The sequence below is a fragment of the Lonchura striata genome, chromosome 14 (assembly GCF_046129695.1).
Source record: "Lonchura striata isolate bLonStr1 chromosome 14, bLonStr1.mat, whole genome shotgun sequence".
Classification (NCBI taxonomy): Eukaryota; Metazoa; Chordata; class Aves; order Passeriformes; family Estrildidae; genus Lonchura; species Lonchura striata.
The window spans coordinates 12,226,472-12,247,885 of NC_134616.1; the positions used below are offsets into that span (position 1 = coordinate 12,226,472).

The 21,414-nt window shown below is 43.5% G+C and overlaps 1 protein-coding gene and 1 long non-coding RNA gene across 2 annotated transcripts in view; both read right to left on the bottom strand.

The window, feature by feature from the left end:
- Nucleotides 1-50: 50 nt before the first annotated feature.
- VMA21 (vacuolar ATPase assembly factor VMA21) lies at nucleotides 51-5,230 on the bottom strand. The gene is made up of 3 exons (XM_021547799.3): nucleotides 5,146-5,230; nucleotides 3,565-3,674; nucleotides 51-2,086 (listed from the first exon to the last, which is right to left on the bottom strand). Exons 1-3 carry the CDS (start codon nucleotides 5,199-5,201, stop codon nucleotides 1,944-1,946), a joined length of 309 nt encoding a protein of 102 aa, XP_021403474.1. The 5' UTR covers nucleotides 5,202-5,230; the 3' UTR covers nucleotides 51-1,943.
- A 6,426-nt stretch (nucleotides 5,231-11,656) lies between these two features.
- LOC110480072 (uncharacterized) overlaps nucleotides 11,657-21,414 on the bottom strand; it is a 34,885-nt gene continuing 25,127 nt past the window's right edge. Inside the window, exons 2-3 of the long non-coding RNA XR_002467043.2 lie at nucleotides 17,477-17,638; nucleotides 11,657-11,705 (exon numbers count right to left, since the gene is read on the bottom strand). This is a non-coding gene — a long non-coding RNA (uncharacterized LOC110480072). The remainder of the gene's footprint in view (nucleotides 11,706-17,476; nucleotides 17,639-21,414) is intronic.

Sequence of the window (21,414 nt, forward strand, 5' to 3'; positions counted from 1 at the left end):
TTTAAGCTGTACTCTACATGTGGAATATTAAAGACATTATTCAAAAAGTGTTCAGCACATATTGTTTACTGGATCTTGTATTGCAGGGCAGATCTTTATTAAAAGGCAGTATTTGTTCCACAACATACACTTCATACACTGGAGAACAGGAAGCCAATGTGCCCATGTACAAACTAACTTTGCACTTCAAGTGCTCTGAGAAGATTCTCCAGTTTGCCAGCAGCAACCTGACAAGGGGGCTCTGGATGAGAAAAGGTAACATGGCAGAAACAAAGTGTAAAAACTGATTTGCATTAGTGTGCCACGGTGCATATGTTTGTGCACACCTGGAACTGGAGTGGACAAGACAAGAATGAGGCTTGGGGACACAATAATCAAGCCACTGGGCACAGATAACCAATTTTTGCCTCAATTATGCCTAAGTTTTATCAAAGACACATGCAACACCAAAACCATGCCAAGCCCCATATTAAGCAAAAAACTTCCAAGAAAGGCTAAACTAATACAATAAACTGTAAAATATAAATTAACAGAATGACCTCAAGCACAACTGCTTAACAACCATTACCAGGGTTAAGAAAGTTTGCCTTGCTGGAACTTTAGGAAAAATGTTTTAGCCAGATTAAAAAGCTTGCTAACAACAGCACAACAGTGGAATGAAAGTCATGTTATCTTACAGCACAAAAATCTCACTAAGGTGTGACTACAGGAAGTTCTACGCACAACCAAGGAAAAAGAAAACAATCATCATATTGTATCATTTCACAGTGCACAAGTAAGTAGTTATGAAGAAAAGTCAATTTTCCATGTGGTCATTTTTGTGTCCTCTGCTTCAGAAAGGACACCATTTGCAGACAACAGCTTGTTTTCTCTTGCTCCTTCCCCTACCAGCCATTACAGCAGTTTATGACTGTTACGGACACTGCTCTACCATAGGAAATCCAACTGCACATTTCAGCAAATATCAAGGAGGTACATACCTGTCTAAAGACATGCAAAAAATAAGCTATGCCCTTTCCTTTGCATTATCAGGATAAACTGCAGAAGAGGAGAAAGATGAGCAATGCACGATATCACTCCTCCCAAAAGGAAATTAGATTGAATTTTACACTGCAATAAAAAATATATTTGAAAAAAAATTGTACTTCACATTAGAAAGACATCACCTGAGTTTCTAAACAATTGTTTTTTAAATTACTTCTAAACACAGAAATAGATTAATTACACCTATCCCATTGTGTTGGTTTGGGCTGGGATAGAGGTAGTTTTCTTCATAATAGCTACCATGGGGCTATGGTTTGAATTTGTACTCAAAACCAACACACTTACATGTGCAGCTTTTGTTTTATCTATTAAACTGTCTTAATCTTGACCCATGAGTTTTCTCACTTTGCTTTCCTGATTCCCCCACTCATCCCACGAAGGGGTCACAGTGAGTGAGCAGCTGCATGGTGCTCAATTCCTGGCTGCAGTTAAACCACAACACATAAATCAGGAAACTATTCACAGCAAAATGAAATTCCATCTTTTATACTGTAGCTGCATAGTAAGTAATGTAGCTTTTCTAAACAGCAATTTAATTCCTTAAAAATGTAATGTTTGCTTCATGCCAATATTATTTTCAGAGCAAGCCAGGAAAATACTAGGCATGGCAAAAGTAGCTACAGGAGTTTTCAAAAAATATATAATTATTCTACTTTAATTGCAAGTTAAGGCCTCCTCAGCTCAACATAGTAGAAGCTAGCTAAAGAACAACTTCCATCACCATTGCAGAGAACACCAGTACATAGTCAAGATGAGCACAAGTCTTATTTTAACCACAACTGAGGCACCAGCCTCCCCTTTGTGCATGCGTATTACACATTTGGAAGAATGCTTTTCCTTCAAGCTCACAAAAAATCTGATTTACAGTCTGTGGACATCAGACACCGACGATTCTCACTTTAGTCCTGTTTGCCTTCGCGCCACTGCCGTGAACCCTCGTTCCAGGCCACATAAACAAAGAGAGCAAGCACCACATGGACAGTGACTACAGCAACTATGGCAGCATAAAAATAGCTGTCTCTATCAGACATTCCCAAGGAACCTGAGAAAACAAAAAAGTAAAGAATATTAGTTATGAGCTAGGAACTCTGACATGTCAGGTCACAATTCTCCCCAAAAACCAAAGTTACATTTAGTCCTGTATCAAAAGTCTGAGCTCAAAATGATTCACAGGAGAAAATTCACTGTGACAGTTCAAGGCCTTGAAACTATTTCTGGAGCAAATCAACAGTACAGTATTCAATATTTAACATAGAATAACCTAGATTTGACATCAATAGCTTAGAGTTCTACAACATTCACTTTTTCTGATAGTACCTTCTAGCACCAAACTAACCTCAACATCCTTTTTTCCTAAATGCAACTTGTTGTGGGGGAATAAAAGGGGGAAGGGAGGTGGGACGAAGAAGGGGAAGAATTCTGTAATAATTTGACACTACAACAGGAGAAAACAGTAGAAGAACAATTAAATTTAGAAGACTATTACCTTCTGTATTTAGACTATAAAACAATAATGCCCCACCAGTTACTATACATGAATGCATCTTATATAAAACAAGCTTTCAAATATTTAAATAACCAAACACTGAAATATTGTTTCCCTTAACTGATTTTAAAAACCCAACAAAGTCTCCCCAAAAGCAAACAAAACCTACACATTACAGCACTCCAAAATCATCACCCTGCAAAGACAATCCTTTCAGTGCCAACAGATCTTGTCATTAACTGACACAGTGAAGTTAAAGCTCAGCTTGCTACACTGCAAATAAAAAAAAAAAAAAGCTAAAAAGGATCTTGAAAGTTACTTAACAACTTTTGAGCCTTGATGTACTACATACAGCAGTACACACCAAAGGAGAATAATCTCAGAACAACTCGGTTACACACTCATGAACTGCTCATAAAGCAGCTGCTTTCTCCCTTCCTCCTCCCCACTTCCAAAGGAGATAACTTCCTAGAACTGCAGGAGGTAAGTATTAAAGCCTTGCAGGATCAGGACTACAACATGGCTCCTTGTTCAAACAGCCATAATCTCTCTTCCTTTTTATTTTTTTAATTAAAAGAAAGCTCCACAAGCAACTACATTCAATATTTCAAATTGCATATAACTTGTTTAAATGTGCCTATGTTTCAAAAAGCAAAATATAAACCTCAGAAACAACATTACTCTGTCTCAAACACATGACTAGTTTGCAATACCTGCAGGAAACATATCTCTGATGATTCTAACAGAAGTCTTCTCCAGGGTAGTGTTAAAAACCCTTTAGGTATAGGAACAGTGCACCTCTATACAGTATAAACGATTGTATAATAAACAGCAGATTTTGGATTGCAGACCACAATGCAGAGAAAGATACATTGACCATTTATATAATTTTCTGTTATAACTAGACATTACAGGACTTTTTGTCTACATATGGAAACAAATATTCAAAACAGGAAGAACAAAGATGCTATTAGAGCATTGTGCTTCTCCTCTATTTTAGTAATAATAATGCTAATTGGCAGAAACAAAATTACCTTCAAATACATAAGCCTTTGATGAAAAATATAGCCCAACGGGTAATGTAATCATTAGAGCTGTGAAGAACAGAAGCGTTCTTAAAGTTGATGTTAATGAACCCTCATTTCTGAAATAAATAAGAGAAGTTACACACAAGGTCACAATATATATGCCTGAAACAGGACAAGAACTTGTTCCCAACAGAAGCTGATTAGTTCTCAAGAACTGAGTAAGTGTATTGTTTGGAAGCAATAAAGACTTGAAGTATGCATTTGTTGTCTGCAATAAAAATGAGAGCATCCAAAACAATGTAATGAATCTGCCAGTCTAAGCTCACAAACAAAATTAAAAACAAACTTTATACTTTACTTTTCCCTGTTACTGCTTTATAAGCATTGTAACATATGGGGGTTATGTTAATAGGTTTATCAGTGCATTACTGCATATTGTTAAGTATCTAATATTAGTTACACATGTACATGTCATATGACAGTATCCTGCACTAAAACTTGCCAAGTTCCCTTTTTTTTTTTTAAAGTAACTACAAGTCCAGGAAAATGACAAATCCTACAGGCTGGGATAGAAAGGGAAGTACACCAAATGAATGTAACAGTTTACTACTCCAAGTTCCTTTTTATTAGGTCTTCTTCCTCTATTTAAAAATAATCAGTTTTTAACTAAGAGAGCTGGAATAAGTGTAGTAACAGTCACAGCATAGAGCCACTACACCAAAACTTTGCCTTCACAGACCTAAACCTGGAAGACCTTTTACAAGAGAAGGCTTATGAAGGTTTATGTTCTTGGCAGGTCTCCTTGAACCTGACCTGCTAGAACAGGTGTTGTGTTTACAAAACACCACATACAGCCTGGTTCTGTGTGCTTCCACCAGTTCTCACTCACTCTGCCCGGCTAACTGTATTACTTTATGCTGAGGTAAACATGTAAGGCAGGCAATAACCTTCTGACTTTCAAAGATTGCATCATTCAAAGACATGAATCCTTAGGGCGTTGAAAGACGAATATATGTGTTTTTCTTTGAAAAAAAAAAAGTGGAAATGGAGAAAAAAACTATTTCATCCTCTGACAGTTATGTGCAGCTATGCACAGCTTCTACACAGCACTGCTGGCTGCTCATGTACTGCCATACATTTAGGCAGCATATTAAGTAGTTTTATAAAAGAAAAACATCCGAATTCTTCTCCTTTACTGGCGTTTGCCTGAAGGACTGTCAGGGCGGAGGACAAAACTGCATAAAAAATTTCCCTAGGGAAATCAGAAACCATTCTATCAACACTTACCCACAGAAGAGTAAGATGTATCAAAGTTAAAAACTCCACTGCTGACAAATGCTTTTCTTACACTGACATACTCTCATCGCTTCCCTACGCGGCAAAAACAAGCACTGGTGTACAAGCACGGCCGAGCCCGGCGGGACTCGGGGGGCCCAGGGTCACGCAGCGTGACCGAGGCAAACCGGGGCCTCCCTCCGCCCGCTCCCTCCCGCCCCGGGGCTCTTCCGCGGCTGCCCCGGCGGGCTGATGGTGCCGGGCCCTCCTCCCGCCCCACCGCCGGTCCTCCCCCGCCGCCCCGGGACTCACGGCCTGAACTCGGCCACGGGCACGGCGCTCACGGGCCCCGGCCCGCCCCGCTCCATCGCCGCTCGGGCCCGCCGGAAGCGCCGCGGCGCCGCGCAGGCGCGGGGAGCGCCGCCGCCGTCGCCATGGCAACCCTGCGGCTGGCGCGGCCTGGCGGCGGGAGGGAGTACTGCAGCGGGCTGGGGGCGGCCGGGGACGGAGGGACGGAGGGACGGAGGGACGGAGGGACGGAGGGACGGAGAGACTGAGGGAGGGAGGGACGGAGGAACGGAGGGAGGGATGGATAGACTGAGGGATAGAGGGACTGAGGGAGGGAGGGAGGGATGGAGAGACTGAGGGATGGAGGGACGGAGGGACGGAGGGACTGAGGGACGGAGGGATGAAGGGATGGAGGGATGGAGAGACTGAGGGATGGAGGGACGGAGGGACGGAGGGAGGGAGAGACTGAGGGAGGGACGGAGGGATGGAGGGACGGAGGGATTGAGGGATGGAGAGACTGAGGGAGGGAGGGACGGAGGGACTGAAGGAGGGAGGGATGGAGGGACTGAGGGAGGGAGGGACGGAGGGACAGAGGGACAGAGAGACTGTGAGACGGAGGGAGGGAGGGATGGAGGGACAGAGGGATAGAGGGACGGAGAGACTGAGGGATGGAGGGATGGAGAGACTGAGGGAGGGAGAGATGGAGGGACAGAGGGATGGAGGGAGGAAGGGACAAGATGGATGGAGGAATAGAGGGACAGAGGGATGGAGGGACAGAGGGACAAGATGGATGGAGGAATAGAGGGACAGAGGGATGGAGGGAAGAAGGGACAAGAAGGATGGAGGGTTGGAGGGAAGGAGAGGTGGAGAGCCTGAGGGATGGAGGAAATGAGGAATGGAAGGATGCAGGAATGAAGGGACAGAGAGATGGAGTGATGAGGGGCCAGAGAGATGTGGCAATGGGGGACAACCTGGCACCTGGACCACAGCAGCAGCTTCAGCTGGGCTTGAACAAAATCATCATCACTACAGGGAAAACACCCTGAGCAGGTTCACTGCCAGCTTGGAACTGTGGTGCCATCTGTGCTGCTTACAGGTGAGGGATATGGAGAGTGTTTGTGTATGGCAAAACTGCTGTCAGATGTCTTGGGTGAAGGCTGAGGCTTTCCAGGAAATGGCCATGGTTTTGGAGCCAATAAAACCTATGGTATTGAGATGTTTTGATGAACTTATCAGTACAAAACATTTCAAATGAAATAACACAGGGCCAAGACATTCTCTGAAAAGGAGACTGCAAATTGTCTCTATGTCATCCCGTTAGGAGGGAGGTTTGTTCACTTAAAGGTTTTCTGCTCTCCTGCCACTAAATTGAAATTCCTTTTCCAGCCAAAGAAAAAATCTAAAATAAACCATCCCCATCATAACTAACAGGAGCTGCATATGAGAGTCCAAGGACTCCTGCAGCATTCTCTCTCCTGCAGCCTGATGAGCACTAAGCATTTCCAAGGTTACACTCTGTTCAGGCTATTCATTCACATTCCTGCTGAAGCTACTCCACTTAAATACTCACCAAAGGATGGACTTGAACCCAGCTCTTCAACAGAAGCCTAGAATGTTACAGTCTCTGCTGTGCAATCAGTCTCATTTGCAGGGGAACTAATTGTTGCTACTCAATGAACAGCTTTTACAGGAAATAAAGCCTTGCAAGCTTCCAAACAAAAGCTCTGGAAGCTGTTTAATTTATGTTGCCATTTAATTGAATCTCATATACCACAGTAATAACATATTTGGCCCTTTTATGGTAAAATCATGTTGTTATCTTGCCACTCAGCCATGCCAAACCTTAATTGTGTGAGTCACTAACTCCACATGACTCCTTCCTCATCTTTTCCTGCAGCATGCAGCCATCCAGCATTCCTGCAGCCTCTGCCCTGCTCCTTGCTGCAGTGCCATACAGCACAAGGCATGGCAGAGCAGCCTCTTCTTCCCCTCCTGAGCCACCAGGTCATCCTGATACCTTGGAAGAGGAGAAACACAAGATGGTTGCTTTCCTTGCAATCAGTAAGATGAGGAAAGAAGCACTTTGGTTTTGGTTGTTCCTGCTGTGATCTTGCCTCTCAGAGTTTACTCAGAGTGAGTTTCCTTCACCTGGGTTGGAGGACACTAAATGGGCACCAGCAGCTGTAGTGGAAGGCAAGGAGCAGCACTGTCTGCAGCATTGATTTTCTATATTCTGATTACAAATACTGAGGCATTTTATTTTGTTTTCTCCAACATGCATGAAAGAAAGTGAATTTTGTTAAAAGCACTTTTTTTTTTTTTTTTCCCCAGCAATGAACATAGCTCAGTTGGCAGCTCCCTTGTGTTTCCTATGATGCAGCACAGTTCAAACTGTTCAGCACTTACGGGGTCAGGTCTGGCTCTTGGGGTCATGCTTTCACTATAACCCAACCAATTTTATGTTCTTTTAAAACAGAAGAGCCCTCCTCATCTTTGAACTCACTGCTACCTGAGCCAGCAAAGTGACAGCTTGCATGAGGGGGCAGGAGGGGGCTGGCATGGACAGGGCCCCTTTGTAGCCACTACTCAGGTGGGGATGCAGGGTGTGTAACTCAAGCTTAAAACTTCCAAATAGTTCTTCAAAACACCTAATAAAATTTCAGCTAGCCAATCTCAACATTCAACCGAAATGTGGGAGCAGGTTTTGTTTACTTATAAACAAGTAAAGTAATTACAAATCATTTTAGAAAATCATGAAGTTAGAGTTAAGATAGTAATTACACCACTGAAAAATTATGAATGTGGGTACAGAGAACATCTAATCACTAGAAGATGTTCTTTCCACTTTCAGCTTGACTTTCTTGATTGTTTTCCCAGTAAGGAAAGCAATGATATAAGAAAGTTTAATAACAGAACAACAAAACAAGGAAATAAAAAAGTGGAGTAAGTCTCACATCATATAAACTTACCATAAAGATGCATATCAAGGATTAGGAAGTAGCAAATAATTTAAGGCTCAATCGCCCAAGTCATTAACTTTTAATATGAAGTTACTTCATATCTCACCACATTGATGTTTTCATCTCCTAGAATAATAACAATTTTGCTGAATGACTTCCTGCATATCAGCTGCTTTTCTTTTGTGAGCACACAAAGGAAATACAAAAGTGTTAGAAAAATATTGCAGTTGTGAAAGAAAAAAAAAGCATTTTATTTGCATTTTTCTATTAGCTAAAAGACCTAGAGTATACAAAGTTTTGTCTGTTTGTTTCAAATTTTATACATCAGGTATTCTGAAACTTCAGGCAGACTACAGACCTGTCTTACCTTCTGGATTATAGAGCAAATATAAAACTTGCCCTTAAGCAGAAACTGTGCTGCAAGCACAAGAAGCTGCCAGCTGTGGGGACTAAATATCTGCTATTGTAAGGCTTTGTCCTCAACATTTGTCAGGAGATGCTTGAAGAATATTAAAAACACAGGCAGCCCCTGCTTTTGTGTGTCTCAAGGGCGCAGAAGAGGCAGGAAGGTGCTTGTTAAAGCAATACCATCTAGTGGCAGATGCAGAAAGAGAATCCAATCCCCCAACAGGAGCAGAGCTGGAAAGGTGAAAACTGAAAAGACATTATTTAAAAACAAACCCACCTGCTTGAGAGTATTTTTTAATTATTTGTTTCCATGGTAATATATCAAAAAGAATGACATACAAATAAATATCTATCTGTTCTGTGAACCTCTACACCCAGAAAAGATGTTTCATGAAAGATGAAATGATGGATTGGCTAACTCTGGAATGCTCCATGATAGTCCAGGCTGAAAACCCAACAGAGCATGTTACACAGTTGGCCACCCATCTTCTGTGGGAACAGAACCACAGTGACATTAATGCTTGGGTTGGCAAAGAAAGCATTTATCTGGGCTTTATAAAGCTATATTCCCTGTTACTGCACATCCCAAGGTAAGTTAGAGCAAAGAGCTCAGACACCCCCATTAGCTAATGGAACTTGGAAGTCTCACAGTGTAATTTTCACCTCTCTCTAGTATTGCTGTCATTTTGCAAAGAAAACATAGGGCTGCTGATGGAAGTGGCTGCCTTCCACATGTATTGTGTAATTCATGTGGTACCTGCATAAACAGAGTGGGAAAGATTTAATTCCTGCAGCTGATATAGGTCAAACAATACTTACCAGTTTCAGGTGAAACTCTAGATACTGAAGGAAACAGACACTTTTTCTGTAGAGGCAAATGTAAACAAAGTCTTACAAATTATATGCAGTTTAATCAGTATGTGACTTTCTATACCCCTGCCCAGACAAAAGGTGCTGACTACAAAATGGATAGTGTCAAATTTTTTTGCAGGTTGGAGGGGGTACTTTTCCAAAAACTAGTGTGTGTTAGCACAAATGCAGGGAAAACATATCCCCTTCCCATTGCTATTTTGGCTTTATTTAGCTGTGGAAAATGCAGAAGGTTTTTGTGAAGATGGAGAGTTATAGGGGTGGTGTTTCTGATAGCCTCATCCTCAACCAGCGATGGGTTCATCTTGTTGCCAGGTGACATTGACTTTTCTGACAAAGGGGAAGCTTCTGGTATCTTCTTAACCTCCACCAAAACCTTGCCACAAAACCCAATACAGTACAGAATTATTTAAACTCTAATACAGTGGCCATTAAACAATTTAAAAACAGCCATGACAATTAACTTTGATATTAACAGGAATATCCAATACATGAAAGGAAACTCACAGTCTAAAAGAGACCACAACAAAGCTCTTGAAACAGAAGAAATCTTAGTATTGGTAAGGCATTACAGGAGTTTCAGTGGGGTCTTTAACTGGTGGACTCTTTACACTGCATGGCCACAGTTTCTGGTTTTGAGCTCCCCAGACACGACCTCATTCCACCAGTTCATGGGCTGTTTTCATTGCACCCTCTCCCTGAGGGATTGTTCCCATTCCAAAGTGCAGAGACATCAAACCAGCACCTGGCTCTGGCTGTGCAGACTCAGACTCTTTTCTCACCAGGAATGTTGTTATGGATCAAAGCATTATCTTCAGAGGTCTTCCAATGGATGGACTAAGGCTCAGCTCATTACCTCCAGCTGCTGAGACAATATAATGGTTATATTTATCCTTTTGCCATAAGTGTAACTCTCTTTGTGGGACAGAAAAAGGAGGTGGGTGGACTGTGGATAATTCTCTAACTTATTTGCCACTGCAGGAGGATAAAAGAGTACAATGACAAATTATATAGAGAAATTCTACCCGTTCATTTGCTGAAAGTCTGTTCCTTGATTGCAAGTTGATTACATGGGCAAAAAAGTCACATCTGACTAATTTCACACTAGATGATTAGATAAAATACCACATTATTGTTCTATTGAGGCAGACCACAAACACTTTCCACCTTAACCAAAAGGGTCACAAAGGGGAGATTACTTTCTAGTTTACAACAGAAATTTTTTAAGGAAAAAGATATTCAACAAAGAACCATTGGGCTGCTCTAAGAGCCCAGGAAAACCATGACTGACTGGGGATGCTTCTACTTTTACATGCAAACACAGAAGCACTAAACTGTTATCTAGGATTATGTGGCATCTTCTGCATTTATTCTGTGTTTGGTGTTTATCTTCCTTACCTGACTCTCTGAGGAATCTCTCTGAACCTACACTAGAAAACTAATTAGGGTTGAGGCTCAGGTATGAGCTCTACCTGCCACCAGCCCCATTTCCCCTCTTTGACTTGCTCCTGGAGTGGATTTGTCCTGCAGCAGCCAGAGCTCTGCAGTCTCTGAGTGGGGACAGCTGGGCAGCACCAGGTCCCAGCAGGTGACAGAGAAAAAAACCCTGTTCTCTTTTCGAGTTCCCAGGCACCACTGGAAGCAAGAACAGCTAGAGCAAATGCAACTAGGCAATAACTTTTATCAGCAGACCAGGCTTTGGGGTTGGTACATCAACCTCTAGACCAGGGCTCAGAGCACTGGGAGTAGTAGGAGAAGAGTGATCCCTCAGTCACAATAGTAGGAGATTGTGCAACAAACATTGAATGCATTCCTCATCTCCACCCATACAAATAAACTGGAAAAGCAGTTGTTCCCTGGACAGATCTAAAGACACATTTTACAGAGTACAAAAACATCCATGGCTTTTATGTTGCATACAGTCTGCTCATAAAAGGATGTTGTTTAATGCAATGGGAACTGTAATACTTTACGCCTACTAGCTCTGGGCTATCAGCCCTTTTCCTAGAAAGGATGCCCTCAGCAGCAGAATCGCCCTCAGCTGTTCCTTGCTTGCAGGGGAGGAGAAGCAGGAAGAAATTGGGTCTCCAGTAAGTTCTTCAGTAAGGGCTGGTGTGAAGCATTCTCCTGTTCTTTAGAAGGGCCTGGTGTGAAGCATTCCCCTTTGGCTTTCAGATCAATATTGGTGGAGATTAAGAGGGAAAGGATCCTTTGGAGAGGCAGGATCGTAGCCATGCCCATTTGCTTTACTTTTGTTGTAGAAGAAAATTCCTGGCAGTCAGGTTGACCAAGAGGTTACATTACCACCTTCCTCAGCACTTGGGGTCAGATGAAAACAGGGTGATGCTGTTTGCAGACAGAAGGCAGAAAGTTTTGGTTTAGAAAGATTGATAGATTTGAACACATACATACACATGTACTTTAAACCTGCAATAAGAAAGACAGTGCTTGGGAGTAAATAATACTATAGTACAACAATTAGTTATACTACTATATGACTGCATTGTGTGGGAGGATTTAAAAAACCTGTCAGTCCTAAAAGTGAAGAATTCCTGATGAGCTTCACATCATCATTTACATGAAAATTGCTTTGCCTTCTCACTGCTCCTGAAAATCTCTATTTTATTTTCATTGCAGCTGACACAAAAAATAGTCCTTGATCATTCTGTGTCCTGGAGAGCATTGCAGAGATCCAGCACACTGGACCATCCACACAACAAAATGTATGCTTTTATAAAATTATCAGCTTTTCCACCATGCTGTTACATACTAACCCATCCATCAGTATCGCAGTGATGTTATTTGCATTCTCCAGTAAAATGAATGGTAATACACTTATAGCCACACAGGATACCAGCAGCTTAGGATGTAAACAAGACTTAATTAATAGAGTAGCTAAATTTTAACTGATGCTGTGGCTTCAGTTCTGTTCTTTGCTTTTGGCAGCTTCACTAACTAATACAATTCTCCAAGGTCAGCTACAGTGACAGGAGTTATTTGTTTGGATCCAGTACTCACCCCCCCAGAAAAATCTGAATCCAGCCAGAGCCTTAGTTTGGCTTTCAGGTGAATGAACACTGCTCAAAGGACACCATGAATATATAGATTTAATTTACTGAGTAGCATGCTTCATATTTTCTCCACCAAGAAGGATGGAGAGCTGCAAGTCAGGCTTTTCTCTTTGCCCAGCTTTCCTGCTATGCACAAGGAGCAGATGCTGCAGAGTGAATCAACAGGCAGCCTCGCTCAGGAAAGGCTCTCAGGGAAGTGCTTTGCTTTATCCAAAGCACCCATGACAGCTTTGCTCTGGGAAAATGGGGAGTGCAGCATGTGTCACTGAGCAGCAGTCCCTGTACAACGTTGTAATCAAATATCTATGAGGAAGGTTCATTTCTACACCTTAAAATTGCAAATAGAGATCTGTTTTGTCTTTAACCACAGGGAGGATATGGAATATGAAAATCTGGAGCTTTGGAGATTTTCATATCTGAAGATATCAAAAAGACAGGAGAAAGTCACTCGTTCTTCTGCTACCAGAACTGGCGATCCTCTTCTTAGGCATGTGGAAACCCCACCTGAAGCTCTTCTGAGATCTCACCAGGAACACAAGTTACAGCCTTTAAAACTCACATGGGAAAACAGCTGAAGCTTTTGAAGGTTTTCAGGACTTAGGCTTGATTTTTTTTCCTGATTTTTTACATAAACTAGTAGTGAAGAGACAAAAAACTCAAGCCTGCTACTGAAGACCCCTTGGTGAACATAGGGGCAGATAGGGATGCTTGGAGTGGCTCTCTAGCAGGCAGTGCTAGAGAGGTCTGCTCTAGACCTGCTCTAGACCTAGCAGGTCTGCTTCACAGACCCTGGCAGCATGGGGTGCAGTCACAGGGAGACAAGAAGGAGGCAAAGCACCCTGTGAGCTGCCGAGACCGGTGTTTCTCAGCCTTTCCTTTTTACAGGATGGCCCCTCCTTTCAGACTTCCTATTACCTCTGGTCTTTTCAGCACACAGGCAAACACATCAGTGATCCTCTAATTGGTCTGCATGTGGGCACTTGTGTGTTGTGAGAAGCTGCTGAAGAACAGAGAGCCTTGGAGGACCTGAAGGTGCAGAAGTCTGGGCAGGGTTCTATTTCCACTGTCATAACTTTCCATTACCTCAGGTCTCTGCCCCATGACTGCCCTCCTCCCACATGCACATATTCCTGTTCTCTGTGTCAAAATGAGAAAACACCACTTTCCCTCCATCAGGCTTTTCACCAAAGGATTGCATCCCCTTCTTCTCCCTCATCCAGAGCTGAACTAGCTGCTTCAGTAATAGTGGTAGGCCCACAGTAATTATCCATTTGGTGCTGCATGAAAGGTCTCTGCTCTACCATCCCCTCATGGCAGAATTGATAGACAATTACTAAAGCTGCTAATTAAGCATATTAGAAAATATAAAACACTAAAAGCTCTGCTTCAAGACTGCAGCAAATGTCATACACTGATCACATGGAGGACAGGACATGAGCATGGGAGCATTAGCTCCAGGCCAGGTGACAGATGTTCCTGTTTTACTGGCATCCACCAATTACATGGCAATCACTCTTTAAATAAATAATGTTCACATTTCATTGAATCTCGCTGCATCTTTCTTGCCAGAAGATGTTTCATTTGCTGGTCTTTCCTTTGCTTTTTACTGTTTCTGCTGAAGTTAGTAGGAATTTAGTCTTCAGTGAAATGCCATGTTAAGACATGTTGACTGTTGCATACAGAGGAAAGGTCTGTTCTTGTGGCCAATTCTTCTTCAGCTTAGAATGACCCCTCAGAATTATTCTGATATATTGGAAAATGGCTGAGTATAATGTAACTGTGGTTACCTGTAAACTCAGTTAATGATTAGGGTCTCCTTTTCACTGCTATGGCAAAACTGTGATCTTTCCCCTGGGATCATTAACTAGTAAATACTTATGAGATGACTTTTTGTGCTGACTCTCTGCTGATGATGTGCTTCAGAATATGCATCAAACAGAGCCAGCAGGTTCCTGTCAGCTGGCCTGGAGCAGATTTTCCTCTTATTTGAAGGCAATTAGTGTTTGATCATATATTACCACTCATCAGCTCCCCAGCAAGCCTGGAGCAGGGCACCTTCACTCACAGTTTGAGTTCCCCAGCCCTTTCTCTATGCTAGGCATTCAGAAACTGCATGCTTTTACGTTTATCTCTTCTATAAAGGATAATGCATAATGCCACAGGGTCAGCCTTTTTTTACCCCCTTTCATGCCACATGTGAAAGCTGCAATGCCCCACTCCTTCCCAGAGCACAACATTGTTCATGTGTTTTCCTCCCACCTGAGAAGCTTCACGGGACATGAGCAATGCAAAGCCTCCTGAGGAGCTGGAAAACAAGGTCCTCCTCAGAGAACGTCACTAAAGTCCTTTCTACGTAGTTCAACACAGAAAACCATACCAGAAACTTGCCCTGTCAGCACCCCAAGCCTTACCCTGATTAACTGTAGGTCACTACTGCCTGCAAAGAGGCCCAGAAGAGAGCAGAGCTCTTGGCCTGAGCTCAGAGGGGCACGGTGGTGCCTGGCTGCTGCTCTTCCCTTCCTCCCTGTGAGCAATGCCTCCACGGAGGAGAACAGCAAGTGCCCTGAGCCTGCTTCCCAGACCTGGGTTTCACAGCTCCTTTCACCACAGGGATGAGGCTCAGTGAACCAGAGTGAATCACACCAAATGAGGCTTAACTCGAGGTAAGCCTGAGTTAATTTAGAATTGCAGAATCATTAAGGTTGACAAAACCCTCTAAGACCAGCAAGTCCAACCATTAACTCAACACTGCCAGGTCCTTGAGTAAACCATGTCCCCAAGCACCACATCTGCACATTTTTTTAACACTTCCAGGTGATGCTTCTACCCTCTCTCAGCCTCAAATTATTAGGCTAGCCCAGAGATACGAGGCCTTGAGAGGAAGAACATCAGGAGATGGGTAAAGATTCAAAAGAGTCTCTCACCCCGATGTGGTTGTCCAGCTTCTTTATTCCATGAGGTCCGAGGGGAAAGAGAGGGGGAAAGAGGGAGAACAGGAAGGGTTGGGGCTTATCTAGGCTCTGGACAGGGAGGGCTTCTCTGGCTCTCCACCAACCCCATCAGGGCAGGAAGGAGGGGACCAGGCTTATCTGATCAGTCACAGGGGTCCCTGGAATTGGGGAAAAGCATAGCCTGAGCGCAATGTAACATCCAGGCATGGTAATTCCACTACTTTCCTGGGCAGGCTCTTCGAGTGTCCTTTCACTGAAGAAATTTAATCAGGTTAAACTCGAGAAGATATCTGATGAAAAGTGGGTGCTTCTAAGAGCCTCGTGTCCAGTGCCATCGCAAAGAGGAGTCACCTCTGCCTGCCTAAAGCATCAAATCCTTTCGGCACTCCCCAGGCTCAGTCCCTGCTGGTGCAGCACCGCCGCACACCCGATGACAAAATCCTTCCCGAGCAGGGCTGGGGGCAGCTCCGGAGACGGCCCCGGGAGCGGCCGATTTCCCGGAATCCTGCCCGAATCCTGCCCGAATCCCGCCCGGCCCCGCCGCTCCGAGCCCCTAGATGGAGCTGCGCAGCCGGGAATGAGAGCGGCACCGTCCCGCCCGGCTCGGCATCGCCCGGCTCGGCATCGCCCGGCTCGGGCCGCCGGGAGAGCTCAGCCCATCCGACAGCCCTGGAAGGATGGCTGGGTCTGGAGGTTTATTTATCTTTCATTAAATCCCATGTTTTAAGCCTTTTCTAGAAGCTGGCTGCACTTTTCTGAAATTTTTTCGGTATAGAAGAACCCTCATCAAAGAAGTTTATTTCTGGCTGTTAAAGGGAGCTGTTAGTTTACTTGCATAATATTTTATAACCCACCATCTATTTCTCATTTCCAGCCTGCAGCTTTTAAGTCCTTACTTGCTCTGCTCATCAGTGAGCTGCGAGAGACCTGAACAGAGGCTCAAACCACACCAGCACCTGTGAGGACCCAGCAGCAGCAGAGTCCCCAGCACACGGCTGTCCTTGCACTGAGACCGCTGGTGCACATCACAGCCCTTTCTGCAGCAGACCTGGGGCAGGCTCAGGGGGGCAATGAAAGGCTGGACCTGAGTTCAGAAAGAGCAGGAGCTGGTGATGCTCACACCAATCCAGACTTCACTATAGGTAATAACCCTGAAATTCTATCTAAATGATGACTTTTATTGTGTGTTTTGCTGGGATACAAATACTTTTTTTTTTATGAAGTTAATGCTGTATAGCAGAAATCACAGACTGAGCTCTGAAGAATCTACATTAACACTTCATCAGGCCAGAGTCTGACCTAAAGGGTATGAAAACAGAGGAAACTGCTGTTGCCTTGGGTGAACACTGGCAGGTTGCTACAACTACACTGCGGGGGAAAATTGTGCTGTGCATTAGCTGTGTGAGAGCAGCCAGCCTGAAGGTGACAATTTCCCAAGACAAAATATCTCATCTACCCAGAGACTAGGTCAGGTGTAAACACCCTTCTCCTTTGATACAGAAAAGCATAATTACAGTTCCTGAAGCTGCTCTGGGAAGAACACTAATAACTTTTCCCTGCAAAGAAAATGAAACTCACAGCAATGCCTTTTTCTTCTCCCTTTCATCCATAAAATGATGGCCAGGAACTCCCTCAGATATGTATTTTTTCACTCAGCACATGCCACTTCTGATCAGTTGGGCTAGATCCATCCACAAAAGATGCTGAACAGTTGGTGTTTAGCCCACACAAAATCCCATCCACATCCACAAAACAAGGTTTTCCTTTACTTTTCTCACCTACAGGACTTGATTCAGCTGATATTTTCGGAGCATACAGAAGCCAGAGAAGCAACTATTGTCCTCAGCTCATTTGCCCAGATTCAGTGGTTGTGTGGTCATCCCAGATTGAGGAGAAATGGGCTTTTGGGATACACCTCTTATTGGGACTGCCCCCAGCTATCTAGCAACAAACGAGTCTGGGATGGCTTTCTTATTCTGTTGATTTTACATAATGAATAGTCCTTCTTGCTTTCAAACTTCTAGCATTTCACACAACCCCCAAACCAATCTCCAACACACTCAAAGATTTTTTTGAGAAATAAGATTCATCTTACAAGTGTGAATGTCTAAACATCACTCAGAATGCAGTAACATCTTCTCAGCCCTGCTTGGTGTCACAGGCACCCCAGCCCAGTGTAGTGAGATCCAGGACCAGAGCAGAGCAGGGAGGTGTAGGGATGGTTGCACATCTGAATGGAACACAGTAGAAACCACTCCTGAAAATACAAAAAAGAAGGATGTGTTATCTGCTAGTGAGGGAAAGGAAGCCTTACTTTTTCCCCACACTATATGGTGGTTGTGAAATTTTTCATAATCACAAGTAAACAAGGTGTTTTCATGCCTCACTCAACACACCATGCCCCAAAATACCTCGGCTTGCTCCTCTCACAACAGGCAAAAAAAACATAGTATTCTGCAACTTGGGTTTTAATTTTGCAGCCCTGTATCCCTGTACAAGTCTGGGCTGGTTTTATGAATTCTGATGATGTGTTGCAGCCTAATGTGGCAGCCTGATCGATGCAGACTGAAGGAAGGGAAGGGGGGATTTAATAACCCTGGCCTGGGCACTGAGCTGGTAATGAAGAAGGGTTGTTATTAGTCATTTGCATAACATAAAAGGAGATCCAGATCTAGGCTTAATAAATTCTTCCTCGTATAGAATAACACAGTTATAGCCATTTCTATAAAAATGTCAAAGCCTTTATGTGAAGTAAGTATTCCTTCAGAGCATAAAATACAGGCCTACAACTCAATAAAATCACTTGTATCACTACACTGATTTCTTTGAAGTGTCACAAAAAAGGGCAGGGTTATGAACTGAAGCATCATTCTTCTCACCTGGGATGTGAGACAGCACAATGATAAGAAGGGCTCAGGTTAGGGTGCAAGAACTAAACTGGGGACACTGAGGAGCAAGTATAGAGAAGGAAAACCCTGAGTGTGCATCTACTCTTAAATCACGCTGTCTTTTCTGTTTAGGTGATGCTTTGGCCCTGAGAAACTCATCACCCCAGATTAGGAGGTAACAATTGGCTCAGAGGTGGTCAAACCCCCAGGCAATGGAGGTGGTTGCATTGGGCAGCCGGGCAGCAAACAACAACCCATCACTGTGCAGCTTGTTTTGGTACCAGGCACAACTTGCAGAAGGCAGATTCAGGTTCTAAAAGACAACTGGTGATGCTCTGTGTGGAAAAAATTACTGCAGCAGTGGGGAAGGTGCAGCTGTGAGCAGCCTGTGGGAGATGGAGATGATGTTCCAGGAGTCTCAGCCACTTGCTCCGTGTATTTTCCTGACTGGAATTGTCCCCTTGGAGAGCTGCACATGCCCCGTGCCTGGGGCAGTGTCTGAGTTGGTACACAATGCTCTGGTCCCTCCAAGCACTGCAATCTGGAACATCGTTTATGGATGTGCAGAGACATGCAGTAAAATATATATTTACTTCTCTACGTAGTCCTGAGAACAACTTTTCATCCTTATGATGTAGGCACCTCCCAAAGCATTGATCCTGCCACAGAGCAGTGCCTCAGGGCTGTTTGCTTGAGAGCCCTAAACTTGGACTGGTCTAAGAGAGACAGGAGTACTGAGAAGCAGTGGGCTAGTCAAGTCCTTTCACAAACTGTGTATGTTAAATTCATGTTCCAGGCAGCTTTAAAAGCATCTGTGCACCTTTATTTAAAAAATTTAAATTGTGACAGCTCACACCAAGCAAAGGAGCTTTTCAGGGCTCACACTGACCATGCTGCACATCTACAGCCTGGAAGCACTCTGAACTCAACATGTCTGGAGAGAAGTTTGAGGTATCAACTTTGCACCCTTGGCTCTTCCAATCAGCATTTTCCCCTGAGGGCATCTTCTAAAACCCATGGAGCTTCTGGGCAATAAGCATACATATTCATTAAAACAATCTTTTATTAAATTTGTTAGAAAAAACTTTTACCAAGGGGAAAAATACACCACCTGTAATTTTAGAAGTAATTTTCTCTAGTCCCATCAGTTATTCTCAGAGATAATATTACTTCAATAGCAACAGGATTCTCCTGCACTACTATAGAGCCTTTCCTCCCCAAGTGATTTGAAACCTGCTTCACCCTTCCCTGTCCCCCAGAATTGCAGCAGAGTTTCAGGCCACACAAGGGGAACATGGTTATCTCATCCAGCTCACAAGCCAAGGCCCATGGCTGGGATGTGACCACCTGGAGAGAAAGACATGTTTTTGTTTGGAAAGGGGCAAACTGAGCCCAGCTGTCTGCCATGCACAGAGGCCTGTTCCTACATTCACAAATATTCAGACATCATGAGGGATTTGGGTTGTAGTTCTGCAAGGTGTGAGAAATTTGTTTTTAGGCTCAGAGCACTTGATGAAGAACATCACAGTCACACAACACAGCCCAGCAGTCAGCTACCAGCCTGACCAACCAACTCAGATCTGCTCCAGACTTTCCAAGGAGTGACTTGAGGGCAGAAATTTCCACCCCAGGTGGAACACCAGATGTGCTCCTGTAGCCAGCACAAAGCACACAGACTAGCACACTGCAGCGTGGCTATGCCTTTGTGCAGACATTTGACCCTGGAAAATGTTCAGGCAGATGGAATCACATGAATCCAATACTTAATCAACTGAAATTGTCCAACGTTCTCAGTTCTGCTCCCAGGTACCACACAGAGTATCATGCATTACAATCTGCTCATTTGGTTGAGTTTAGGCAACCTGAAGAGTAACAGTCCTCAGGGTATTTGACACAAATTACCCATTCTACAAAATGGCATGAGTCAATGTGGAGATTTTCAGGCTATCTCAAAGCTTGGAAAAACTTCATAAGCAAATTGCATGGTCCCACTGAGATCCACACTCCTGATTTCACTGAAGGATGCTGAACTAGTAATCTTCTCTCTTGCTTTTTGAGAAAGAATATATTTAAAACCACACAAACACATGTATGTAACATACAGCTGTGATTAGCACCACAGTGATTAGCAGATATTCTTTGCAAGACAAGGGAGGAATACAGCCAGTTATATACACACCAACTTCCACATGCATATAAGACATTCTCCTTGCAGGGGAAATTATGGTACATGGGGTGAATAAATCATCCCAGGCATATTTGGGGATGTCCCACACTCCCTCACCACTCCCTCAGGAAACAGAACGTGGAGAAGCTAAAATAAATTGGAGAGATGAGCAGTAATTTATTTTCCCGTCCAGAAAAGATAATTTAACTACTCAATTAAACATTGCCTAAAGCCATACTATTAGAGTTGCATATCCCATCTGTAACGCAGATGGATTTTGCTCTCTTATTACTGGTCTTCATGCTGTCTGCTACTTAAAAATTCTGGTTTAATTAGATGACACCTTCCACAAATGCTGAGCTATTGGCACATAATTCAAGCAGTATCTAGGAATTTTTGCCATCCAAGAAACCTTCTGTAGGAATCTTATGTTCTCATATCTCTGGTACAAAAGATCAGGTTGCAAGCAATACTGAATGAACTGATGATATATTATTTCTTACTTTGTATTATTTTGAAGCACAGGGCTTCAGTCTGGGCTCTTTTCTTTCATTTTTTCAGTAGTTGTCACCCAAGATCATCCACAAATCAGATAGTTTTACAATCTATTTTTCATTGATTTTTCTCAAATGCTGATTCAATATTGAAACAGATAATTTTAATACTGAATTAAGAAGTGAGTAACCTCATTATGAGGAGATTTCATTCACTGCTTCCTCTGGGCACTGCTACAAGTGAAGCATTTCAGGAGCCTGGAAATTCCTCCAATCTCCTTGTCACCCCCTTGCCCTGTCTGCACCCACAGGCAATTTCCCTGCAGCAAATGCAAAACCTGCAAGTTTAAGGGGCACAAACACACAGTGGTGCTCAGGGGTTCCAGCTGAGAGGTGGAAAAAACAAGGATCCACAGACTTGTGCATGGGAAACTGAGGGACATAGTTTATTGGCAAGCAAGGAAGTGCTGGGTTATCAGCTGAA